Here is a 26880-nt window from a genome sequence, read left to right as displayed (position 1 = left end):
CATTTAACTTTACCTTCCTTCCGCTGTCTTTTATGATGGAGGGGGCGGTGGGGGTGGAGGAGGTGGAGAGCTGTCTGAGGCGCGCTATTGATGACCTCACGGCAGAGTGCGGCGCTGCGCCGGGACACGGTCGCTGATTGGTCGCCCGTGGCACAGCGGCACTTCAAAGCCGGAGAGGAGCCTACAATTGTGGAAGAATGGGCGGAACACATCATTGTATTGCACACCTCTAAAAAAAACTGTGCTCTGATTCATAAATATAAAAAGATCCTCTGAGGAGGGCACTGTTTTTGTGTGATGGCAACTTCACTTCTAGGGGTGAGTCTAAAGGACTTTCTTATTGGTTTAATTAGTTCTTGCCATTGTCCGGCGGAGGGGGATTAAACTTACAGCAGAGCCAGTGCGTCGCTTATATTTTAGCGAGCGGCTCGTAGGAGAAGTTTGTGGCTTAAAAGACGCGTGTTTTCCTCCGTGTCCTGTTTGCTGTGCGTTTGTGTCGCTTTTCACTTGTCTACTCTGTGTTCGCTCAGGTAGGACGTGATAACAATCTGCTGTAATGTTAAACGAACCCACAGCACATTAGACATTTGCTGAAACTGGGGAAAGTGTTTCCCACTTTAATTGTCTCTTTGCAGCTGAATCTCTGCATTAAAATGTGCTGAACAGATTCGACTTGTTCTGCTGACCAGTCACTCACGGCTTTTCTTGTCCCTCACAGGAGGAGCCGAGGTTAGGATCGACTCCTTTAGCCATGTTAGCTGCAACATGTAACAAAATAGGGAGTCCGAGCCCTTCACCGTCGACCATTTCGGATAACTCCTCATCGTTTGGAAAAGGCTTCCACCCGTGGAAAAGAGCCGCCGCCAGCAGCTGCAGCCTGGGTTCCGGCCTCTCCGGCTTCGGAGTGTCCCGCAATGGATCCGGCATCTCGGACTCTTTTGGCACCAACAGCTCTACTGGAACCAGCGCTTTTTCACTCACGTCCGGTACCTCATCTAATTCCCACTTTGGAAACGATTACTCTGTTTTCCAAGCCTCAGTTTCGAGCAGCTCCCAAGAGTCCAGCCATCAGCCGGTTTTCATCTCGAAGGTGCACACCTCCGTGGACAGTTTGCAGGGCATCTATCCGAGGATGAGCGTGGCGCATCCGTACGACTCCTGGTTCAAATCGTCGCATCCCGGCATCCCCGCCGGAGAGGTCGGAACCAGCGGAGCCTCAGCGTGGTGGGATGTGGGAGCAGGATGGATTGATGTTCAAAATCCTAATGGAGCCGCACTACAAACGTCCTTACATTCCGGTGGACTCCAGACCTCCTTGCACTCTCCTCTGGGCGGATATAATTCTGACTACTCGAGTTTAAGTCACTCTGCTTTCAGTACAAGTCCCTCTCCACACCTGTTGACAACCGGCCAGCACCTGATGGACGGTTTCAAACCGGTGTTATCTTCTTATCCGGACACAAGCCCCTCTCCACTGACCGGGGCAGGGGGGACTATGCTCTCCGGGGGTCCACCTGCATCTTTAGCGGGGTCACCGAGGTCATCTGCCCGGCGGTACTCGGGCAGAGCCACCTGCGACTGTCCAAACTGCCAGGAGGCGGAGAGACTCGGGCCGGCGGGTGCCAGCCTCCGGAGAAAAGGTCTCCACAGCTGTCACATCCCCGGCTGCGGCAAAGTTTACGGGAAAACGTCGCACCTAAAGGCGCACTTGAGGTGGCACACCGGCGAGAGGCCGTTTGTGTGCAACTGGCTTTTTTGCGGGAAGAGGTTCACGCGCTCCGACGAGCTCCAGCGACATTTACGCACACACACCGGCGAGAAAAGATTCGCCTGTCCGGTGTGCAACAAGAGATTTATGCGTAGCGATCACCTGAGTAAACATGTAAAAACTCACAGCGCCGGAGGATCCGCCGGCTCTGGCTCCGGGGGCAGCGGAGGGAAGAGGGGGAGTGATACCGACAGCGAGCACAGCGCGCCGGGAAGCCCTCCGTGCCATTCCCCCGACCTGTTGCACCCACCCGAGTCAACCCAGGGAGTAGGCATGAACGGCCTGTAGACCTGCCCTCGGTGGGACAGAATCTGGAAGTGGACATACGTTGGTGTATGCGCAATGACCCGTTTGTTTCTTTGACGTGTTTAAGACTAATAATCACATCATCCACATCTGCTCCATCAGAACCACTGATCCACTGTGCCACTGACAATGTGCGGTGTGAAAGTGTAATCCAGTTATTACGGACACACATGGCACAGCGCACAGCACAAACTCCTGCAGCCTGTTCACGAATCCATTGACGTTTTCCTTCCCACGGTACGAGACGCAAAACAAACAAACAAACAAACAAAAATATCACTGCTGTGAAAAAGAGAACCTGCTAAGTTGTGCGACTGCTGTGACACACATTGTTCAAAACCAAACTCTGGCACTTTATTATCGAGCAGCAGAAATTGTTCTTGTCCCCGCGGATGTGCTGCTTGGTAGGAACAAACCCCTGTAGAGTGTGGTCATATATGGCAAAGCGGTGGTTTTCACAATAAACCTGTCTCCTCGACCGTGTGACAACGGAGGAGCAGCCGTAGGTTTGGGTCACGTACGTGGGCCAAGTCTGTACGTAGTCCGGTGGAGTCCAGTCCAGTCACTTACACTTCGCTGCGAAATGTGTTGTATATAACGAGAAATGTAGGTTAGAATAATTACAGCCCAATGTAAAGGTGAGTAATGTATTTGTCCAGGAGACGATTTTGTATAGGTATTTCTAGTTGTATATGGACTCTAGTAAATATTTGAAAATATACGGAAATGTACTTGGATTTTTCTTTGACATGATATGAAATGTATTGTGGGGAGTTATATTTAACCACGAGTTTTCTTGTATTTAGGGCTCTATTATTAGGCGCACTTTGAATTTATTTGTAACGTTTGGAAATCATTTACTGTTTGCCCACTCATTTAATTTAAGTAAGCATGTTGTAAAGTGATTTTAATTTTACAATGATATTTTTTTCCTTACGAGAATGGCTTTTTATGTAAGCCACTCAATAAAGTCAGTCTGGATTCAGAAGCAGTTTTATTGATTGTGGAGTCGATGAACATATTTTACACCGGTAGAGGAGAAAGTTTAAAATTATTCTCTGCCTAGAATTTATTCTGCATCACATCGGAAATTAATTGCTGTTAATGTGAAACGTCGTAGACACTGAGTTTCAGGATCTCCGTGCACAGCTGGTGGTGGTGGTGGTGGGGGGGTTAGGTTCTTCAGGCCAGGATGGAAAAGGCCTGCAGCAGCTTCAGGGCCTCACGCAGGAATAAACTTAAATTTCAATAGTGAAACCAAGACATTGATCGAATTGATCGAAGACATTGATCAGATGAAAGAAAAAAAAAAAATCAGCGTGTTACAGGAATTTTAATTTAAGATACATTTTATTATTCTCGCTTCGTGTGTTTTTTCTGCTAAGCGTGAAAATTAAATCCTGAAGTTCCCTGAGGCCGAAACAGGCCAGAGTGTGAGAACCCACCGCTTTATTCGCGTTTTGATAAATATACGTCACGTTTTTAACGATATTCCCATAATTCATTTAGTTCATTTATGTTTCTTTTCCTTTCTACTCAAACTTTCGTCCAACACACACACACACACACACACACACACACACTGTTTACTGTAAATTATGGAGGTGATGAATCCGAGTAGGTTCAGTGTTAAAACTTCTACTGGCCGTTTTGGATTTTACCAGGGAGGGATTTATTCTAACTAACAAAATAGTCCAAGCCTGAACGTGAACCCGAGTCCTCGCTACTGAAATTGTCCTTGTTAACCTTTGAACTTTGTTTGCAGCAACACAAGCGAGTAAATGTTAAGAAACTACAAGAAAATTATTCAAATGTGCTTGATGACAATTTATTTCGGGTCAGTCTATATACTGATTTAGAGAGAACACACTGAGGCCTTATCATTAGATTATTCGATTATTATTTGTGGAAGCAGCTTAGATTTTATTCTTTCCGGTATTTAGTAGAAATAATAGAAATTATCAACTTTACTAAATATTTTTTCTCCTGATTCTGGAGATTTTACGCACCAAACTTTGTGCGCGGCCAAAGTAACGAAGCGCCACTGAGCATTTAACTGTGTCAGACGGGAAAAGAAGGTAAACATGGATAAGATAAGATAACTTCTGTTTATTCTATTGTTCATGTGCTGAATGTCTGGTGTTTTCACCAGATCACAGCGAGGAGTCAGCTCCAAACAGCAGCCGCCAAACTTCTGTTAGGCTGTTTTTGTTTTTTTATCTCTCCATGGCTTTACAGCGCCATCTAGCGCTTTCCCTCTATACACAGTCATTTTAAGTACAACCCGCTTTTCAAGAGCAACTTCTGATTTGGAGCTCTGACGCTGTTTTGGGCAGCTGGGAATAAGTACTCTAACTTAGCAAACAACAACAGCTTCCCACTTTTACCAGTTTGTGCCGTATTCCCAGACCAAAAGCTCAGACTTTGATTATAGCGGATGCAACTAGGGACGATCCCTGAGGTCTGTTCGCATCACATGAGGCGTGTGTGCTGGTAAAGACAACATAAGGTGATCTAAAGTCACATTTCACTCATCTGGTTCTCTTGAATTTTCAAAACAATATGGCAACACGGTGCTGCAGGTCAGGCTCGAGGTGTGTCAGTTATCAGACAGCCTGGAGACAGACGATAATCACAGGTCCGATATTTAATTTGCTCTGATCATGTTTTCAAACATGTTTCAAGTTTTAAGATTAGAAATTAAAGTATTAACAGCTGCGTCACACCCTCCTGTCTGTCTTAGCAGCAGCATAATAAAACATCTCATCAGGGTCCAGTCATCCAGACTGTTTTGTCGGAACATCTCAGAACACAGAGAACAGCTGGTGCAGACACATGCACAGATACAGACCTTACCCAGCACCTTCATGTCCTCACGCTGCTCTGAGCTGAAACACTACAGGGACAGTCAACAGTCGGAAGGAAAATCAAGCCAAGTTCAGAGGGAATCAAAAAATAAATAAAGTTAACAGCCTATGGTCCAGATTCTGTCACTGATGCATTGTGGGATTGTTACATTTCAGTGGTATTTGTCAGGCTCCTACATAAAACCTCAACTGATTTACCTCAGTTTTAACATTCACAATCACTGTATTAATTACAGCCAGAAATGAAGCGTGAAGCTTTTGTACTTTGTTGTTGTTGGTCTTTCATACTTAAAGGCTTCACGTCGTCTTTACTGTAACGCTAATTTTTACAGGATATAGTTTGATTTTGTTGTGTTGCTGCATCTGTTTCCTAAAGCCAGGGAATATATGCAGACGCAAACTATTTACTATGATCATGCAGTTTGGGTCCTGACATATTAGGTGGTTTATTAAAGAGTTAGTCTCTTTAAATCAGAGGAAAGAGTGATGCAGCTAATGAACACAGTATTGGAAGCAATGGGCAGTTACAGACATGGAAAATGATTTCCATTTTCATAGATTGAGATTTTCCGGATAATGAATTAATTGATAAATACAAAGATACACTTCTCACGTCTGTGTTTCACTCCACACGTCAGAGAAGACGCTGCCCGTCAGTAAAATCAACAGTCAAAGTTTTCAAGTGACTAAACCACGTCATTACACATGAACAGAGTCCTTTTGTCCTAAGGTCTCTGAGCGTCTGGCTCGCCTGTCATGTTATTATCACCTTCCCAGACTGTTGCAACATCGCCGGGTCCTCAGAGGAATGTCTCGCCGTGCCCGGATTTAAGCTGGCTGTGGGGAGGAAGGACAAACACGCCAGGACGAGCTGCCAACTGGAGATGATCGGAACGCACAGCACACTGGCAGCCAAAGCCAGTCACCTGGAAAGCATGAAAGAGAAATAACACTAGATTATCCTGACCTGGGTAACACAAGTGTGGATATGTTGTGTTGTGCTTGATAAACTTTAAGCCAAATCCCAGTCCTGACTGAGGTTCCATGAAAATGACAGCTGGTATTGATATCAAGAGATATAATGGGTTTTCCAGCTCTACCAGCAAATCATAGTGTTGCGGTAACACCTCTCACCGGTGATGCATCTGTGGCCAATTTTGTGGTTAAAACCACCAACTGACTGAACTGTCATTTTCTCTAAACCAACTAATCTCCTGGGAAAGGCAATTTGAAAAGGTGCAGAGGTTCGTCAAAATAATTAACAGTAATTGGTGTAACGCTGACAGGAGTGTCCTCATACAATGCTTTCAGCCACTTCAATTCATTTACGTCACAGGTGGTGTTTCACCAGTCTGATCACACAAACACCCACAGATTCAACACTGCAGGTTTGTCCGACCTCTATGCCCAATTAAACGACGTCAACACATCAACTACACAGGTTATAACTGCATGGGGGACTTCCTCAGAGCACCCAAGACCTCTAGATCCACATAACAGATATATTTAATGCAACCACTGGTTCTTAAACAGGACAGAACTAATTGGAGCCAGCAGCTATGAGGCCTGAGCCTGGATCCCCGTGAAGACGACAGAAGCCTCTTGGTTCTTGTGGATGACGTAAAAATGTACTGTTCACTGTTCAGACAGTGGGCTATCATTACACTTCACATGGAGGAAAAGTAGTAGAGACTGAAAACCCAAATAACAATTTGATCAGTTTGTCCTTACAGCAGGTTTATTTTGTTCTGTCTTTTTAAAATATCCACAGTCCTGATTCCTGACCAAACGTTCCCAATCCCTTTGGCGTAAACAAGGAACTTACTTTTTGGGTTGTTGAACATCTAAACAGACAAATACCTCAACTCATGTCCTGGTTTCAGAAACACAAACACTCAAATGTCTGGTCAGTTGTACGGTAGATAAATGGCTCCACCTAGTGGCATAAACATGGAGCTTTCTGAGACTTTAAGTCTATTTCTTTGTGAAATGTATGTACAAATCATATCATATCATAACATCATAAAATAACATCATAACATTGGTTCCAAATTAAATTCTATAATCCAAAAACAGGAACAAATGGAGTTTGATTCGGAGCTTGATGCCAACACATTTCATTGTTAGAGGGTTTAGTAGAAACACGTGGAAATGATCTTAATGAGCTGATGAAATGATGATGATGAAATAAGCAAAGTCTGAGTAACGTTTGAGTTTTATGCAACAAACAGCAGTGACTGCCTCTGTTGACACCTGGTCCTGACATTGTTATACAGCTGTTGCTTCATGTGCCATAAAGAATCTGACCCTCATGTTCAAACAATATTCGGTTTAGCATCATATTGACTGAAACCAGGATGAAGACGAATAAAACTAAGTGGATCAATAAAACATAATGAAGACCAGACTCCAATGAGGTGATAAGTGAACTCACTGTAAAATATTGTGCTTGAATGTGTGAAATCACTGCACTACTCCCAAGATAATGTCCACTGAATATTTCACTCAATACTGAGCAGTAAGTAGAAATTTTGGATCATCATCGGGCAGCACGGTGGCTTAGTGGTTAGCACTGCTGCCTCACAGCAAGAAGGTTCCTGGTTTGAAACCCATCAGGGGCCTTTCTGTGTGGAGTCTGCATGTTCTCCCTGTGCTTGTGTGGGTTTTCTCCAGGTACTCTGGTTTCCTCCCACAGTCCAAAAACATGTATGTCAGGTTGATTGGTGACTCTAAATTGCCCATAGGAGTGAGTGTGAGTGTGTGAGGTTGTTTGTCTCTATGTGGCCCTGTGATGGACTGGGGACCTGTCCAGGGTGGACCCCTGCCTTTCACCCAGAGAGAGCTGGGATAGGCTCCAGCAGATCCCTGGGACCCTGGTTAGGACTAAGGGGTTACAGATGATGGATGGATGTTTATCAGGCAACATACTCACAGTGGTGTAACATCACAGTGCAGTTTCAAACACTTGGTGCTCACACTGTTATTACCAAACACCAATGGAAACAAACTGAAGTGAACACTATATTTTCACAGCAGACAAACTTGTCATGGCAGAAAAACCAATGGTTTTACTGATACAGGCAACAACTGTGTCATTCTCCTCAAGCTTTTCCTGCCGTGACATGTTAAAATAACTTCTGTAAAAAAACAAATGCCTGTTTTATTCCAGGGTAACTCTCTATGTTTCTTCTCGTCAACAAACCCCCAGAGTCCCAAAACCAACCATGTGTGAGTCAGTCTGTCAGTACTTTTACAGGGTCCTTTGTTAGATAAGATAAGATAGGGAACCTTTATTGGTCCCACAATGAGGAAATTGCATCGTTGCAACAGCAAAGTACAGGCTCAGAGAACAGAAGAGCAGCTAAGACCTGTAGTGTCCATCAGTGCGACAGAAATAAACAGCAATAATTAAGGCAGAGAAGAATGACATCAGTCAGAGGGAGGATACACAGACAATGGTTCTTAGTACAGAACCGATTCATGGTTAGTCTCCGTCTGTTCGTGGCTTGATCATGTCAATATTCTCAAAACAGCCACCAGGGCGCAGCACTTGCTCACAGATCTGCTCTGTGAGCCACATACTTGGCCCTCAGTTATCAGACAGACTGCAACTGTGCTCTGATCAAATGTCTACATGCTTTGTTTTTCTTTTCTCCAAAGGTGACACCAGCGTCCTGCAGGCACAGCTCAGTTCACACACAAGAGGGAGCAGAAACGTATCTACTAAAGTGACATGTGCTCAGTTATGTGGTTTCCAGCAAAGGATGGTAACGAGTCACGCTGAAGTCCAGGCTGCTGCACTCACTGACCAAATTTGTTGCATGAAAACTCATAATCTACTCAAGTGAGCTTTGGTGCATTCCTGCCTAACTGCCTTTGTTTGCCAGGGCCTGCATCCAAAGGCCACTTCAGTGCTGGATATTCAGCAGCAAAGACAACAGAGACAGAACCAAACATACAGAACGTTTCCAGCTCTGTGGAAGAGATCAGCTGAAGCAGTCGAATCACTGGGACATTTTCCCTGCATGACAGATGTGACGTGGCAGAGACTCATTCAGGTGTTTATCACAGGTAATGAGTCTAATCTGCTGCTCCATGACATTAAGTTCTGTTCAGCTCAGGTCACTTTGGCTCTTCGCTCAAAACAGCAACCCCAGCAAACTACACCAGGTAAACCCATCCATCCATCATCTGTACCCCCTTAGTCCTAACCAGGGTCCCAGGGATCTGCTGGAGCCTATCCCAGCTCTCTTTGGGTGAAAGGCAGGGGTCCACCCTGGACCAATAGAAATAAGAGCTAGAATAGTCTATGTGGTTCTGGGACTGGGCCTGTCTTTGTTCTGTCTGGTCGAACCAACCATTTACCATCAGAACGAACCAAACTGAGGATGAACCTTGTTTCTCGTTTGTCGAGTCAGCTGCTGTGAGTGTGTGAAAACATGTTTGTGTAGGCTGCCCTGCACGCTTATCACCGATCTCTGACTCCTGTCGAAACCACGGCCAGTTTCAGGTGTAGTAAGGACGTGTTGCACTCTGGGAATTGTAGTTACAGACCACGAGAGGCCCCTCCTCCGCCGGGGCTCCTGAGCTGTTGCAAACTTCCAGCCCCGTAGAGTGAGCAGAGTGAAGCGCTGTAACTTGAGCAGGTGAGCCTCACTAAATGACACCGGACTGGCTTCCTTTGCTGCCAACGCGCTGAAGCGAAACTACAAACATCTCAGTCCGATGGTGAGGTCAAACTTTTTCTGTCTCCATCGTTTTTCATTGCGAAGGAAGCGGACTGTTAACGATCTGCCTTATTAACGCGTGTGCCCGACGGCGGCGCGCATCCACCTGTTTGCTGCTCGTAAAGCTGGAGCTCTCACTTCTCAGGCAGTTTGTCTTATCGATGCACTGACGGAACATTTTCAGATCAATAAACACGAACATCACATTAAACCAGTCGACTTGATGTCCAGCAGGAAGCCTGTTTCATTAGAATAGTACAGAGCCGAGTACAGAGCCGAGTACTCTGCCATAGGCTTGACAAGACCAACCTGTTTTTGTGCAGTGGTGTAAGGGACCACATTATTCGTGACTGACTCACTGTGACAAGGCATGAATGGGCTGTGTCCTTTACGCAAACAAGTGACAGATCGAAGCGCGCAGGCTTTTATTCCACGTCTGGAGCAGTTTCCTGCCCAGGGCTCGTCGTGCTGCAGGAAATTTGGCTGAACAATAACTTCGCCTTTGTTGTGAAGGGATTTCTTGCTGTCAGTCACCGCGTTGTAATGCTGCTTGTATACAGTGTGTACAGAGGTGACCTCAATCGTTCGTCTGCAGGTCGTTTTGCTGATTCATCATTCGGGTGTGAAAGGTTTCCATCGCATCACAAGAACCTGAGTTGTCATATTCACACTGTTTTTGTCTGACCAACCCTCCCAAAAACCAAAACATGCTGAGTTTACAGTGACAACTAAGAAAACCAGCTAAGGTCCATGTTTGAGGAGCTGTGGCCAGTTGATTTTTGCATTTTAGTTTTAGAACAATGATCAAAACTGCAGCAGGCTCGTTTTATGTTAGTGGATTCATAGATTCATTGACCAGCTGCTTCAGGAGTAAATTATTATTTATTCTCCATTTAGCTTTTGTTATTTTGTTCCTCAGGACCTCTGGCTGCGTCAGTGAGAGAATAATGTAAGGTAAGGAATGAGGTCGTCTTTTAGGGCTAGTGAATGCTGCAATGAAAATAAAAACTGCTTCATAAAAATGTTCATTTTATCTCTGCAGATAAAAATATGGCCAGTAGGAGAACGAGGTCCTTCTGTCGTGCTGGGAGTCTCATGCGGAGCAAATCCGAGGGGACACTGATTGATCTGGGTGACGATGCCTTAGCAAGCAGCAACCTGAATGGTACAGTTTTCAACAGGAAGTAGATTTGTCTCTAAATGTGAAAACTTGTTGGACATTTTAACCAAACTCTCTTTTTCACAGGTGGATATGTGACTCGAATCACACAGAACTCTCAGTGGCCACTTTTACAGCCAGAAGTCGCTCATCAGTCTCAGACAAAAAATCCCTTTTGGAACAAATTGTCTGGATCAAACCCATTCTTAGATGAAATTGTTCACAGCAGCACAGACAAACATATTTCCAACACATCAAAAGTGAAGCAAGACGATGAAAAAGATCTGGACACAAATAACGACTCCATCAGCACGTCCTCGGACGAAGGAAACCTGGGGAACTTTTTGGAAAACAAACATAAAGTGACCAACAGATCTGGGCGATGGAGAAGCGCTTCAGACATTCTGGATGATCTGGAGAGGAAGGTGCCAAAAGCTGAGAACAGTTTCAAGCCGCCTGGTGCGGTGCTGAACCCAGATTTTGAGTGGCTGAAGAATGACAGAGAGGCCTATAAGATGGCCTGGCTGAGCCACAGGCAGCTGACCCGCTCCTGCCTGGACTTAAATCTGATGAGCCAGAGTCCAGGCTGGGCTCAGACCCAGGCCACTGACTTTCAGGTTATCTCCAGGATCGGCCACAGCGGAGGCGCGGTTCAGATACCAGACTCAGAAGTTGGCGTCCACATCCCAAAGGATCATGTTCCTCCTGGAGAAGTTCAGGAGGTTACACTGAAAGCTACGTTAGACCCTCCTCCTGGACTCAATAACAACTACATGACAACCATGAGTCCTCTCCTGGAGGTGGTGCTCAGCAACATCAACACAAAGGAGTGTATCTCACTGGAGATGAAACTGTCTGGTGAGGTGAAGTCTGACCCTTTAAGCCAAGTGATGACCACAGTGGTCGGGCTGGTGTCCAGCAAAAGAGACGGGCCTTATCTCAAAGTGAACGACTGTTCCATTTGCAAGGACATGATGCGGATGAAGCTCCAGGAATTGAAAACACATTTTTATATGATTGCAGTCGCAGAGGCCTCTGCAATCCAGGCCCCTGCTACGTCGGTGTGGGATTACCTCGACCGCCAAATCACTGTGGCAGTTTATGGTCCCAGGTACATCCATCCATCATTCAAGGTTGTAATAGTGGTCTGCTGTCATGAGAACGTGCCTCCAAAGCTTCCATTTTCAGACGTCTGCAGAGGCAACAAAAACCTGCCTCCACTCGTGCTGCAGCTCTGGGGAAAACATCGGCTTAAACCAGACAAAGTGAACGATCTGCACATAAGCGTCAGCATCCCAGACTCGATGTTTAAACTCAAACCTGAGGACAAACTGAAAGAAGTGAGACAAAGTCAGCTCAAAGTGGGGACAGTTCTGCATCTACCAGTTGCACTGTCTTGTTCTGGTAACACAGAAATTGCTCCTTTTAAATTAGATCTACAAGTGAAGGAATCAAACACTGCAACTGTCACACGTTTCCAGGTGCCCTCTCCCCCTGCAGCACCCAAACGAGCAAACAGACAGATAGAAAGGCGGATTGAAATTGCAAGAGCGTCACCGATTCCTGAGGAAAGTGTTCCAGACGTCCCCAGATTTGAAAACAGAGTTGTGAATCTGCAGTGGTATGGTGTAGCCCTAAAATCAGTGCTGCGTCAGTCCCGCGTAGACTACCTTCTGGAGTACTTCAAGGGGGATACAGTGGGGCTCCTCTCCAGAGAGACTGTTCGGTCAGTGGGCAACTCAAAAGTGAAGGAGTGGTATATTGGATTCCTTCGAGGTAGGACTGGTTTGATCCACTGTAAGAACGTCAGACTCATTACCAGAGACCAGGTGATTGACTTCACCGGCATCGAGCCCACCACAGAGGTCCTCTTGGACAACATGACGCTGCCCTTCAAGAAGCTTACGTACATGTACTCTGCCATCCAGACGCTGGTCACTGACCATATGACCAACTGGAGGGGCTTTGCCGATGCTTTGGGATACGGCAACCTGTCGCTGGACTCTATCACACGGCGGCACCCTGAGACTGAGACTGACAAAGTGGCCTGCGTTCTGGAAAGGCTGAAGGAAGACTGTCACAGTGAGAAGAACAGGAAGAAGTTTCTGCATGAGCTCATGGTGGTAGGTTAACGAATTTCAAAGCCGCTCTACCTCAACCTTCCTATGTTTTTCATGGGTTTGTGACAGTTTATTTCCGTCTTGTTCATCCTAGGGTCTGCTGAAGATGGACTCTGTGTATCTCGTTGCACAGCTGATTCAGAACACAGTCATCCTGTCCACTGCCGTGGAGCTCAGCGTCCGCTGGCGAGAGCTCGCAGAGAAATTGGGAAAACTCTCCGGTGCTCAGATTGCCGCCTATGAGGCTCCACACCGAGGGAAGAGCGGAGAAGTCTGTCCCCAGGTCAGTTTAACAATATATATGCAGCAGGGCTAAAACTGATGATGCACATTTTATTTTCCTAATCATTTAAATATTTCCCGCTCCGTTTCAGTCAATGTGGAAACCTGCCTATGACTTCCTGCACTCCTGGAGTCTGCGTTATGGAGACAGCTACAGGGACATGATCCAGGATCTGCACCTGGTCCTGGACAAAATGAGAAACCCTGCCACCAGAGAGTGGAGGCAGTTGACCGGCACCCTCATCACAGCAAACTGTCTCGATATCCTTCGAGCTTCTGCTTTCCCGAGGAGCTAAACAAAGCTTTTGCAAATGCACTCTAGTGATGACAGCAACCTTCATGCACTTGGGGAAACTGAGATAAAGAGGTTTTTGTTACACAGCAATAAGGTTTTGATAAAGATGTTACTTCACCCTTGTTTGCTTCAAGTTCATGCTCATTTTTTTAGAAACCATAAGAACGAAGAAACAATTCAGTCAGGTGCTCGCACTCTCTAGCCCTCACTTAGTGTGTGTTGAGTATGTTCTCACAATTTCTGAGCTGTGAATGAATGTGCCCTCATTCAGTAAAATGAAGGATAGTTTGTCACTTTTATCTGTTTGTGCAAATGTGATAATGCCTTCAAGTCAAACTTCATTTTGGTAGATCATTTTCAGGTCAAAATGCTAATCCACCTAAACCTAAAACTACAGCTGTAAGCACATTTCTTCACCTGTTACCTGTTACCTGTGCCCTCCTTCATGCCTGAGGGAGGCACAGGGGCCATCACCTTTGAAACAAACTGCGATTCCTTATTTAGAGCCAGTATTTGGTTTGTCCATTCTGGGCTACTGTAGAAACATGGCTGCCTCCTTGAAAGGAGACCTGCTCCCTATGTCGACTAACGATTTCAGTGCATTCACATGTATTTACTGTAGATTGATGTGCTGCAATTGACAATGTTCTATCAAAGTGAAATATTGTTTTCCAAGTTTCTTGATGCCAGTAAACAAACTGTTAAGATGCTACTTTACTTTACATGTCAACAAACTAGAATTGTCTTTGTCATTGTATGTACTATTTTTATACTGTAATGTTTTCAGATGTGTACAGAGCAGGTTGTTTCATATGGTGTTGAATATAACCATGACATGTTCATTATGTTGTTATTGCCAAATGGAAGTGTCAGTGTTTAGACGCCAGTCACTGAAGTCCTAGACTGCTGTTAATGTCTTTGATATTGAAATGGAGATGTGCTGCATGAGATACATGAAGAAACAACAACCTGCTGTTTGCCTTGTAATAAAGACCTTACTCAGTATAACAGGAACTGATGAGTTTAATCAAATCTGTGTGTAATCCAGTGATGGACTCTTATTTGTTTAACATATATTTCAGCATTAAATGACTTCCTGTATGTGACATTTGAAGCTTTCTGGGTTAGTGGCATTAACTCACACCACAGAAACAAAGTGTCCTCCACCGATTTTCTCTGATTGTTTGCTTTCACTGTTTGTTTAAGTCACTGTAGTTTCATCTGAGGGCATTGTGTGCTGGTTCTCTACCAAACCACTGAACGCACAACTGACTTTACCTCAGCTCCTAAAGTACATCAAATAAGGAAAGTGGGATCCAGCAACAGCATGAAATGACTCAATCTACGGGCTGAGAGTGGTCGTATTAAAGTTTTTATTTAGTAAAAGCTGATGATAAACAGCAAATTATGTATTAACATAACATCATTCATAAAAACTATCTTCCTTAGTAATTGGAAACAACTGACAACAGTTTTTGGGGCAATGACAAGTCATTTACTGAATGTACAGTGTGTTTAAATATTATAGCTACAAGCTATAGCTATACATGTAAAAAAAAAAATCACTTGTTCAGACTAAAACATTCAAAGCAGCTGATTTTACCAGTGTTTTAGGTTTTTAAAGCTACGTTTCTTCAGCCTAAGGTACAGTATCTTTTACACTGTGAGGACAAAGGTTAGTGATAGTTAAAAATGTGTGAGGGGCGTTTACCAGCTTATCTACCCCATACTCTGCCTCAAGCATGAAATCCATTGCAGATAATTAAAGTAAACACCAGTACTTAAAATGTTCCCAGCTATAAACATCAAACCTATAAGTCATATATACTTGAAATGAAGATTTTAAAATTAGGTGATAGGTGATGTAAAAAAACTGCAAAAGACAAATCCTCAAGATTTCAAATAGTGAGAAACACTCATTAAATCATGTATTTATATGTATATATGAGGAATGGTTGGGTGGGTGCTGAGTTAGTGATGTAGGCTGAAGCTTTTTGTCGTGACATCAGGATACAAGTTTTGATTTGATTTTTCGTTTTGCAGGGAAATGAGGGAAACAATCGAGAACTGTCTGAGGCATCCAGTTCAAAAATGGACTGGCTTTTCATTCCCATTCTCCTGATGCACTGGGGCATCAAAGTTTGGGACTAATGAAATGTGACCACTTTTGTTTTTGGAGCCTTTTATAGCAGCAGATGGAGTGTGACCGCACATATAAACAATATTACATTATAGTCCATGATGTTTACAGACACTTTCTGCTCAGTGCAACAATATCCTTTATATTTTGCTGTGAAATCTAGAATAAACGATTCAGGATGAACCATAATGTTTAAGAAATAATTGCTTCGTCCAGCCAAATGCCTGACCCTTAATCTGCTGAATGAACCAGGACCTGCAGCGTTTGTCCACCAGCCAGTAACGAATGAGGATGTAAACTTCAGAAAAGAGTTTTGAGGCTGTTTGAAATCTTATAAAGTATGTAATAATAATATAATAATATCAAGTATGTTGATGGTTAACTCTGCAGTCGTTTCCTTTAGTAGATCACTGGGTTAAGTGACAAACGTGTAGTGTTTAAGGACTAAAATGAAGAGCTGAACCTAAAACTAAGCTCTGAGTCGTTGTGGTGGTGACTGTTTCCACATGGAGAGGGTGTAACCTCGCAGAGCGGGAATGAACCTTTAAATACAAACTGTCCAGATTTCTCAGATTTCTCACTGTTTCTTGTTGATCTTGCAGTGTGTTGGTGATTTTGTTTTAAAGTGAGAGAGAAACCTCTGGAGTTATGGCGCCCCCTGCCGTTGGAGTGTAAAACTGGCCATTCAAATTAAAGGAGGGAAGATACAAAACATGAGTCTCTTCTAACTCCAGACTTTCTGGGTAAAATGACTCAGAAATGTCTGTTTTACTATCAACTGCTTTGTTCCCAGACAATGTCACACTGAACAGTTTAGTTCCTGTTAGGAGGGAACTGTTTTGCTTAGTTTGAGCCTGTGGACCAGGAAAACTAACCCCACCACAACAATTTGCCCTGAGCAACCAGCTTCACTTATTCACTTGTTGAGTGCAGGCCGCACCATGACTCATCCTACCATCACTTCTCCACACTTCCCAGTGGACCACAGCGCCTCCTCTTTCCCCACTTCGTTTGCTAAAGTGCACATTTAGCGGTGGAAGGGCTGAGTGGAGCATCTGTCCTGGCAGCTTTGGACAGACTGTTCTCAGTGAAACTATAGGATCAAAACAGAGAACGTGGAGAATGTGTTTATACCCATTAACTGCTGTTATGTTTCACTCAGAGTCACTGCTGTTCCTCACACATCAGCATATTAACATTAGTGCTCACAGCACACATCCTGTCTTGGGGTTTCCTCATCCAAGGCAAACCCTGACTACAGATCCTGCTGCTCATCGGGACAACAAACTGAGGCCTCAGCTCATCTCAGCAGCTCACTCTCCTGTCATGATCCTGGTGGCTCTAAGCGGGATCTTATTTTTTCAGAGCTAAATTGCTGTCTCATCTGGTTCCTGTCCCAGTAAAGAAGAAAAGCCTGCATTTTTTAAAACTCTTTTTCTCTAGCATTCCTCAAAAGACGACTTTTGTTTTCCCAGTAAAGCCACTAAACCAAACTGGCTGAATATTTTCAATCTGCTGCTACAAATACCAGCTGTGGAAAACTTTCTTTTTCTGAGGTTTAGACTGTCTCCATATGATAATCACACTAATCAATATATTTTCGCCCGACTCTGACTCTATATTGACTCTTTAAAGCCCAGCAGGTGGCGCCATTGTACTGACAGTGGGTTGGTTTCACTCCACGTTTGTTCTTCTGATGAGTTTTTATCAAACCCACATTCAGTAAATGAACAATAACAGTATAGACACAGTATAGCTTCATCATATCTTATTGTCATCATAGAGATATAAGAAATAAAAGGTCAATGAGTGATTTCCTTTAACTTTTAAAGTATTTGTCTACATGTTTTCAGATTTTCAGACTTTTTAACCCTTAGGAGTCCACTGTCATGCTGGTGTGATCAAATCACACGTGACCCCAGCATGACGTTAGACTCCTAAATGTTTAAGATGAAGGACATATTATAATAAAACTGAAAGGATTTGGAGAATGTTTTGGTCATTTTCCCCTGGTAAACACATTTTTGCATGCTGACATACATCTGAAATAGTCGACCGTGCTGCTGTAAAGAAGGTCTTCTCAGTCCAAACAGTCCGACTCTGATTTCTGAAGCCAACAGCCATGGGAGCATCCACAAATCAACGTTATGAACAGAAGCATTCCTCTGTCCTCCAGGGTATATAAAGCTTCATTTGGTTTGCCTCTGTGATATATGTTCAGGGCAAGAAGTCATTTAGCTTTCAATTTATTAGCCTGCTGATTTATGCACGTTGCAAAGGTAGTGGTGGTGTCTCGTGGCCCACCACCCCCACTGTCCTCCCCATCCACCCTTTTTTCACTGCACCCCAAGAATTTCGTAATAGATGATGTGCAAGCAGAGAAAGTTCAGCAATTAGAAGAGTCACAGAAGAAAAAAAACATGGGCTTACTGTTTCTGTGACTGCACTTCATTTATCACGAGTGTTTCAGTCACTCCTTAAGAAAATAAAGTAAAATTAAACGCTGGCACCACAGCAGCTGCTCTAAGGTTGGACTTCACGTTAAGAAAAGGAAAATCCAACACAACAACGCACATACAGCAGGATACTGGCAGAAAATCAGGAATTTATTCACTTGACTTAGGTTCAACAGCTACAATAAATAAGCTGCCTGTCTTCACTGAAACAGCTTTTTAAAGCAGGAGCCTTTAACGCATTTAACACGTATATTAATGCAGAACGTGCCTGCAAAAACACCTGTGTTAAAACAAAAACCCAGGGATCTAAACTATTGTTGGGAGCGATGGAGGCCTCACTACTCCCTGCCTGCCCATGTCACAGAAACATCAACATATACGCGGCTGTAAAGGTTTGTGTGTTTCCAGTTTTAGCTGAAAGGTTCGTGCTGCATGTTACAAGGTGTCGACCGTTGCCCAGAGTTCGATTCCTTTCTTCTGACTAACAGCCTGCTTGGAGCCTCTTCCCATGACCACCGCTGGGAAGGAGGAAGCTCTGTTACCAAATGACTCACAGGGAAAAAAACAACCTGAAGTGTTTGGCAGCATTCAAGCAACTTTGTGAGTAATCACTATCCAGATTCTTGGACACATCACTTTGCTCTCACTTTTTCCAACAGCCAGCCTTACAAACACAGAGTTTCATCATGGCAGAACACTATGATAGAGATTAAGGAAAATTAGAAGACACAAATAAACCAGGTATTTTTTTTGACAGACATCTGTACACATCTGCTCTTCAGACCACAACAAAGTCCCTGATTCACTGAGAGAGTTTCGCCTCCAGTGGAATGAAGGCAACGCTTTTCTCCAGCTCCTCCTTTTAGTAGATGGGTTTATTTATTTTTGTTGATGCGATCTTGCAGCAAAAAAAAAAAAAAGAAGAAGAAAGTTTGGTCAGGTGTACCATGCTGCTGTGGGGGAGGTGCAAAGAAAGCGTCTGCTGACAGGTCTGATGTACCAACCGTGACACTGCCAGTTTGTCAATAATCTAAAAACCAGATGGAGGAGGGCTGGGAATGAGACGCTGGAATGTTAAGGATTGCGGCACAACATTCTGACAATGGGCGCTTCACTCAGCCTCCAGTGATCATTTTCTCTTGTTACAAAATGCAGCAGTCTCACATGAAAAGCTCCAATAACAGACCACAATCCATCCTCAAGTCCAAGGCCTTTGAATCATATGAGCGATCAGTATAAACCACTGGTCTCTGCTCTGAATGTCTGCACAGTATATATTAAAATCCTCCACTTAACACTGAGAATTACAAGACAAAGTCTTAAGCACAGATTTTATTTGAATCAATAAAATGTAAAGAAGGAAGAAATGATTAATTTTAGATTAACGCTGATGTGTTTACTGTTGTAAATGTTTATCTACTTTATATACAGTTGGGTAGTTTAGAGCAGGGTCGCCCATCTATGGATCACAAGCTAAATACAAATACAAGCTAAATACTGCATCGTGCGGACATAAACATAAATAAATATAAATAAAGGGTCGCTGATACTGCTGGATCTTACTTTTTGAAAGAGGTCACAGCTAAACAGCCTCGTTTAATCTTCAATCATCAATGTGATCATTATCCTGCAGGCAATTTATAGCTGCCAGTTTAGCTATTCAGCAGGTCTTCAGACTGTCGGGGGAGAAAACCCACCCAGACACAAGGACATCATGTAAACACCACACAGACAGGCCCCTGGTCAGCCTGAAGGTTCAAACCCAGAACCTTGGTAGGTAGCGACACCTCTAACCACTGCACCACATGTCACCCATAGTCGACAGTCGTATATTGGGAAGTAACTTCTAATAACAGCTGTCAGAGAAATAGATTAGAAATAATTCAAGTACTTTAATGCAGCATTTAAGTGCATGACTTGAGTAAATGTGCTTAGGTACTCTAGTCTCCACAACTGTAAGGTACCAAACATCAGGGAATAATTCAGGTGGCACTTTTCACCCGTCTGTGCCGCTGACGCTTCAGGCTCGGTGAGAGAAACATGATATTATGTTTAAAACGGCCTGATAAATGAGAAGAAACTGCTGGTGCCAGAAAAAAGCTCTGCCATCCTCAGTCAACGAAAGGTGGAAAATATACAGTCATTTATAGTTTTATTTGAACACGTGCGGAAATATTCTGAAAGTAAGGCGATAAGCAGGATCCTGTCACATCTTGAAAACAGCTTGGTGGTCACTTGGTGTGTCAACTTCCACACTGATGAGTAAAAGTAAACAACACCGCTGGGAGCAGAGAAAGAAAAAACGTAAAATCAGCTGAGACTGGGGAGGGGGAGATAAATCAGTCAAAGAAGACTGTCTTTGTGGATGATTTCTGTCAACCACGAGGGAGAACAAGCAGAGCTGAGGGGTTCCCATTCCAAAAACAACATAGCTGGAGAGGTAGCCTATTGTGTCCTGACTGATTGGGCTGACTGAAGGAGGCGGAGGAGGTCGCCTCTAACTGACACACGGGGAGGAGCAGAGGTGAGTAGAAATCTGGGGGAGATGGGAACACAGCTGCGATTCAGGGGAGAGTTAGTGTCACTACTACCTTACATAATTCAGAATGGGCTGGCTGCAGAGCCTCATGCTTCTTGGGTCACAGCAGCCTGAAGACTCTTTAAAGAGGAATTTGAAATGGCAAAATTATTAATGATCACATTTTTAACTTTTTATGATCTGTCCATCTATCATTTATCTACCTGTCTATTTAGCCATATATTTATATCCATCTATATCTATATATCTATCTATCTATGTATGTATGTATTTACGCAGCCGGCATGATCCTCCACACTCCTCCTCTGTTGTTTTTGGCGAAGGCTGGAAGATCCTGCTCTGTCCTGATCACTCCCCAGGTCCTCTTACCCCGCCCCCACACCTCTGCCCACCATCCCGCTGTACGCTATTCATCCTAATGTGCAGCTGGAGCACTTTATTTGACCTCCCCTCTCCTCACAGAACCCTTTTTACCAGAGACCGCGGTGGGAGTTGTCGAAGCACTTGTGGTCAGAGTGAAGAACCACACTGGACTACTGTCATTATGCTCATCACTTACATAAGTCAACGTGACACGCTGGGTGACGCAGCTCTCCAGCTATATCGTGGGCATCTCCTCCGTGTGGCACTGAACTCAGCCTGTCTGCCCAAATGGCTAAACATGAAATGGGCAAAATATGAGAATCATCCCTCGGGATAACGCAACGTAACAATAAAGTCGAATGAGCGACTTTATAAATCAGATTAAACAAAAGCTAAATGCTCAAACCCACAGAAAGATAGAACTGATCAAACCCGAGCTGTATCAGATAAACTGAGAGCTGCAGTTGGACTCTACTGTCCATGAGCTGCACAGACACAGTGTCTGTAAACTCACAGCAGCACCTGTCAAGCCCCATTTCTCTGCCAAAACATGGTAAACCTACAGTAAGTCTGTGAACAGATCTTTTCACAGCATGGATCGATGCTTTAGTCTCCATGCTGCAGCAGCTCGTGGTCCGCTGGGTGGCAACGTGCTTTATAGGCAGCAGAAAACATGGCTCGGTGCTAAGTGCACAAAATACAAGCCCTGATATTTATCTCGTGTTCTCCGTAGACAGAAATAAATAATCCAACCTCCTGCTTTTCCTTACTGCATAGTTTATATTGTATTGCTGTTGTGTGAGTAAAGCTGAAGCAGTGAAACCCTTTCTCCAAGCCTTGGAGGAAGCCATGTGTTTGTTTTGTGTGTGTGTGTGTGTGTGTGTTAAACGGAGATTACACTGCTGGGATGCCAGCACTTTCACAGACTCCACATCACCCTGAGCTTCCAAGCTGAGCAAACATGCTGGAGGTTTGCTGCTTCTTGTGGTTAAAAATGTGTCTGGTATCAGTCACTAATAACAGTAACACATTTATTTACTCATTTGCATATGTGCACATGTCCAGCTGCTGCATCAGCCTTACGTTCTACACAAATCAAGACCTTTTATAGGAAAAGTCAGGCTTTGCTCGATTGTGCGCTGCAGCAGAAACACCAAGCTGAACCACGATTAAAACCTGTAACATCAAAGCCCGTGGCTTTCAAAGGATTTCTTTTACAGCTGACTTCAGGCATCCTGGCTCCAATGTGTCCGGACAGCTTATAAAGGGCTGTTTTCTGCACAGTATATCAACACCACACATCCTCGCTCACCACCGCTGGACTGCTGTTATCAGAAAAGAAAAAAACTGAAACCAGGTCTGGACTTCTCTACAGAATGGGTCATTTTGAGATTTTTGCTGAGGAAAAATGCTGTCATCCAACTCAGCCGCTTGACCTTGTTAGGCCTGGGAGTTGATTAGAGCCTATCTGGGACATCTCTTTGAAGAGGGCACCCCTGTCTTTTCTCATCCTGTGCAGTTGATCCATCTTAGCGAGCTGGCACTGGACTCGTTGCGGTTAAACTCTAATGGAGTGAACATGAATATCACTGTCAACTGTGGGAGCCTCGTACATGTGGAGGACTGTGGTTTGTTATTTCAAAAGATATGAGTAGGCTGATAGAGAAACACTGCCTTCCAAGACTGAAGCAGAGAAAATAGACAGGTCTCTGTGGATCTGGCTCTGGCTCAGGACTTGGTGAGTGAAAGCCTGAGCTGTGTCTGCCTTGATGTGACCTCGGGGAGGGGTGGTTAATGACGCTTTGGGGCCATTCATGACTAGTGTGTCAAGTTGCATGAGTCAGTAATATGCACTTGACTTTATCGAAACACCCACTCGCTGCTTCATCAATAAGGACAAAGGCTTTGTTCATCTGCGATTGCTCCACACTGTTGGTAACCCACCCCAAATAAACAACCAGCATTGTTTGTCTCCTCGTGTTGTTCTTGCCTCTGACGGGCCCCGACACCGTGTAACTGACGATGATGAAGGTTTTGTCTTTATTAAAGATCAACACTGGTGGAGTCGTCTGGTGGTGACATCACATTCGAGAGAAGCAGCTGTGTTTTCTCAGAGTCACTTCAGCAGCAAAGAGCTGAGCTCCACAGAGCGATCTGCCAGGAAATGTAAATGTAGAGTGGGCGTAAATACTATCTTTGAATTTAGTTATTCTTTTTTTTTTTTTTTACAATGGGGGACGGTGTCGCGTCGCTGTAGAGGGCTGAGGCGCTGATCACATCATACCTGGGTCAAATCTGGCTGCACTGGAAAGTAACCACGGAGCTGCTACCAAACCCAGGGTGAAAAAACCTGTGATTCTATCAAATATGATCATTAACAACCGAAAACAACAAAACAAGAATATCTGGTAAAAGTTAGAAGGAAAGTTCCTTCATCTACAATGTCACGTCAGTAAACGTACAGAAGGATAAGCTTCAAAAGGCAAAGTGACACTTCATGATGTCATTAAATTATTGGATCATTAATAAATGACTGATTATTAATATTGTACGAACATGGAAGCAGTTCTTTATTATTGAAGTCGGTTGGTATCTTCATCCATAGAAGTGTATAATAAGAACTTTGATCACTCTGCAGGTATGAAAATATGCCCAGTACAGAAAAATGTATGTAGTATAAATCTCTATATAAGTAATATATAAGTCTGTTGTTTACGTGCTACAATAAATAGTTGATCTTGTTTTTATTTTAAAGAAACACCACAGCTGGTTTTGATATTAAAGTAAGAGCCACTGACTGTGGTCAAGACGACTGGTTGGAGACCTGCCTGCTCACCCACCAGGTACAGCAGGTAGAAAGTGGTGTCAGCTGAGATCAGCACCATGGACAGGGCCATCAGGCAGGTACACTCACCTTGAAGAGTCTTAACCTGCTTTGTTTTAGTTTATCACTGTCTCTGTGTGTGAATATATGGACTGTTCAACCTTTAAGTCTTGAGATTTTACACTTCCTTCGTAGCAGAGTGAAATAAACGCCTGAGCATTGACCGTCTCTTTTGTCAAGATGTCAAATGTTTGACAATAATGAGACAGTCTCACTTAAACAAGCCTGTGTTTCAGCAGGAACAACACTGCACTCTCGGGCCTCCACGAAGACGTAAATGGATGTTCATTGGTGTTGTGACCTTCGACCCCGACTGCCCCCCTGTTTCCTGATCCAGATGCTGCTCCTGTTGGCCACAGCCTTCTCAACCTAAACAAAGCAGTCCTGCACTAAACAAGATGGATATTGTATCACCAGCTTGGTAAATACCAGAGGGCCTGACACACAGAGCTGCTCTCTCCTCAGCCCTGACTGGACCCAACAGGGAATAATCTTCTATTGTTTTCTACATGGACCAAGTCATATAAACTTTACAGTTTTACATATACTTTGCAACATACCACGGTACGCAAAAAAAAAAAAAAACATGCCCTCTTGTGGGGAGTATAATTAGAACATGCTGCACTTCTACAAGGAAAAGTTTGAAGCTGCAAACTCACTGGCTGCAAGTCAAAAATGTGAGATTGGGATCATATGTCGACTCTATGAACGTCCTTTGATCTCACTTTGCTCAAGACAGAAACACAAATCCAAAAGCCATGTGGGTTAGGTCTCTGGAAATCTGCTAATTTAGTTTAATACTTTATTATTCGAATGCTCTTGATTAATAATTAAATCACCAGCAAAGATAAAGCAGCAGTGACATGATATTTGATTTGAAGAGTTAATGGATGAAGGTAAAATAAAAACACACACGTTTGTGCTCAGACATGGTGGAAACATGTCATTTAAAACTGTCTCCCCTGTTCCTCAAAATCCTCTTTTAGCACATGCATAATGAGGAAATGTTTGACTTGACTTCCTCTTGTTCGTGTGAATTAAACTGAGAGAAAAAAAAAAAGATTTTGATTAAAGGAAATCATATCTGGCTGCTCTTGTAGAAATAAAATAAAATTATACAGTGTAAGGGTGTGAAAATGCAGCGCTGCCCAATTTTCTTTTCCCAATCTTACTCTGGATTATTAGTGCTCCTTGGATGCTCCCACCCCTGCATCACGTAATTCATCTTCTTGGCCAATCCTGTCCCTCCCCAAAAACTTTACGCATTGCAGCCTATAAGAACTGCCTAAGTTTCTCAAGTATCAGAAAAGACTTGTCCTCTCTAGGAATCCATCTATGGATACCTCGGTCGCCACACAGACCTACAGGTGGACTAATTCCTTGACTTCATGAGAGGGAAATAATTTTGGGACGCTTTCTGGTCGATATCTACCCAAGTGGAGATGTCTGAGGAAAATATGGGGGAAGAGTCGGGCAGCTCCCCTGTCTCTCCTGTGGACAGCCTGAGCAACAGCGAGGGGGAGCTGGACAGACAGCCGAAGAGATGTGGGAGGAAGAGGAGACCGAGCAGGAAAAACGGGGAGGACTCAGATAGCCCGACCCCTGGGAAAAGAGGGAAGAAGTCCAGCAGCAGCAGCCCCCAGTCTTTCGAGGAGCTCCAGTCGCAGCGGGTCATGGCCAACGTCCGGGAGCGACAGAGGACCCAGTCTCTCAACGAAGCCTTCGCCGCTTTGCGCAAAATTATCCCCACGTTGCCCTCCGACAAGCTCAGCAAAATACAGACCCTGAAACTCGCAGCCAGATACATCGACTTCCTCTGCCAGGTGCTGCAGAGCGACGAGCTGGACTCCAAAATGTCAAGTTGTAGTTATGTGGCTCACGAGAGGCTGAGCTACGCCTTCTCCGTATGGAGGATGGAGGGCGCTTGGTCCATGTCAACATCTCACTAGCACCTGGAGAAATCGTGGCCCAGACGGTACGTTGGGCTCGTCAGCGTGGAAGAACCAACGCACCACGGCCTGACGCGCCGACTCGGCCTCACTGTGTACACTTTCCCTCTGAGTTTAGTGATAATCACTGCTCTCTCTAACCTGCAGGTGACTGCTCGACCTACTCATCACATTCTGACGGGATAAATCTGGAGTCCAATGCTGGAATCATGGGATCGCTCGTTTTGCTGAGGGCCCGACGGGGACGTGCGTTAGCTCCACTCGCCCCCACGTCCTTCCTGACATGTCTTCGTGTTGTTGACGGAGAGTAGTGAAAATATCTGGTGTTTTGTTGTTAAGGAAACATGTAGACTTACTTCTGTGGAGGTCAAAGTGCAGCAGTTGTCTTTTGGTGTGAGGCTGTCAACTGGTGGTGTAGCTCACATTAGAGGCTGACTTTGTGGATCGAACCTGTGCAAAAATATTTTCAGATGACATTTATTTATTTATTACACTGAGGAGCGGATCCTGTGTCTGAAATACAAATGCATTCCTATTTTTTATTATCTTTTTTTGTAAATGTTTGTATATTTTTTTGCATTAAAGAAAACGACGATGAAAGTGTTTGACCTGTTTTTCTTTATTTCTAATGAGCGATGGCTGAGCAGGCCAGAACCAAAAGAAAAAAACACTAACTGGGTAAACAAGGCGAATTAGAATGGGCTGAGTTTTAGGCGCAGCCTATATATAACCATGGACTATACTTCACATCACATTTAATACAGCCAGTCGCCTGGGAAAACACATGGAGTTGTTATTGGCTGGAGTCAAAGCGTTGGAGAAATATGCTGCTGTTGTTTTTCATGCTGTTAGACACCCACCAAAAATGAGCATTTAGCCTTTTAGCCTTTGGTAAATTCCTCACGTCATATACAACTAAAACTGCTGAAGTCCCGCGATAAGACGCAAATTAAAAGGTAGAAACGTGTTGCACAAAAAGCTGAACATAAACACATGAAAGTCCATTTTAATTAATTTTTAAAAAC

General features: G+C 44.1%; 3 protein-coding genes across 7 annotated transcripts; all 3 read left to right on the top strand.

Annotated features, from left to right (window-relative positions):
* Positions 1-227: 227 nt before the first annotated feature.
* sp8b (sp8 transcription factor b) lies at positions 228-2814 on the top strand. 2 transcript variants are annotated; one of them, XM_026293925.1, is made up of 2 exons: positions 228-318; positions 719-2814. In XM_026293925.1, exons 1-2 carry the CDS (start codon positions 298-300, stop codon positions 2054-2056), a joined length of 1359 nt encoding a protein of 452 aa, XP_026149710.1. In that variant the 5' UTR covers positions 228-297; the 3' UTR covers positions 2057-2814. The 2 variants fall into 2 exon arrangements, with proteins under 2 accessions (XP_026149710.1, XP_026149711.1); XM_026293926.1 differs by lacking the exon at positions 228-318 and adding an exon at positions 444-530.
* Positions 2815-9535: 6721 nt separating this feature from the next.
* On the top strand, positions 9536-14208 carry macc1 (MET transcriptional regulator MACC1). 4 transcript variants are annotated; one of them, XM_026293921.1, is made up of 6 exons: positions 9536-9669; positions 10588-10622; positions 10711-10833; positions 10915-12950; positions 13042-13230; positions 13322-14208. In XM_026293921.1, exons 3-6 carry the CDS (start codon positions 10719-10721, stop codon positions 13523-13525), a joined length of 2544 nt encoding a protein of 847 aa, XP_026149706.1. In that variant the 5' UTR covers positions 9536-9669; positions 10588-10622; positions 10711-10718; the 3' UTR covers positions 13526-14208. The 4 variants fall into 4 exon arrangements, with proteins under 4 accessions (XP_026149706.1, XP_026149708.1, XP_026149709.1 ...); XM_026293923.1 differs by having other exon boundaries at positions 9549-9587; XM_026293922.1 differs by having other exon boundaries at positions 9594-9669; positions 10566-10622.
* Positions 14209-25201: 10993 nt separating this feature from the next.
* On the top strand, positions 25202-26455 carry twist1b (twist family bHLH transcription factor 1b). Its single transcript, XM_026294274.1, has 2 exons — positions 25202-25881; positions 26003-26455. The coding sequence occupies exon 1, from the start codon at positions 25349-25351 to the stop codon at positions 25853-25855; it is 507 nt and encodes a 168-aa protein (XP_026150059.1). The 5' UTR covers positions 25202-25348; the 3' UTR covers positions 25856-25881; positions 26003-26455.
* Positions 26456-26880: the final 425 nt, after the last annotated feature.

This window comes from Mastacembelus armatus, chromosome 16, assembly GCF_900324485.2.
Source record: "Mastacembelus armatus chromosome 16, fMasArm1.2, whole genome shotgun sequence".
Taxonomy (NCBI): domain Eukaryota; kingdom Metazoa; phylum Chordata; class Actinopteri; order Synbranchiformes; family Mastacembelidae; genus Mastacembelus; species Mastacembelus armatus.
Note: the sequence above shows the minus strand (reverse complement) of the source record. Positions and strands in the feature narration are given on the sequence as shown.

What these genes read in the sequence shown, in the direction of transcription:
- sp8b (XM_026293925.1), top strand. Translation starts at nt 298, where the DNA reads ATGGCAACTTCACTTCTAGGG. An exon ending in TGGCAACTTCACTTCTAGGG is followed by an intron (nt 319 to 718) that starts GTGAGTCTAAAG and finishes TGTCCCTCACAG; the next exon opens with GAGGAGCCGAGGTTAGGATC.
- macc1 (XM_026293921.1), top strand. Translation starts at nt 10,719, where the DNA reads ATGGCCAGTAGGAGAACGAGGTCCTTCTGTCGTGCTGGGAGTCTCATG. An exon ending in TTCTGCATGAGCTCATGGTG is followed by an intron (nt 12,951 to 13,041) that starts GTAGGTTAACGA and finishes TGTTCATCCTAG; the next exon opens with GGTCTGCTGAAGATGGACTC. An exon ending in GCGGAGAAGTCTGTCCCCAG is followed by an intron (nt 13,231 to 13,321) that starts GTCAGTTTAACA and finishes GCTCCGTTTCAG; the next exon opens with TCAATGTGGAAACCTGCCTA.
- twist1b (XM_026294274.1), top strand. Translation starts at nt 25,349, where the DNA reads ATGTCTGAGGAAAATATGGGGGAAGAGTCGGGCAGCTCCCCTGTCTCT.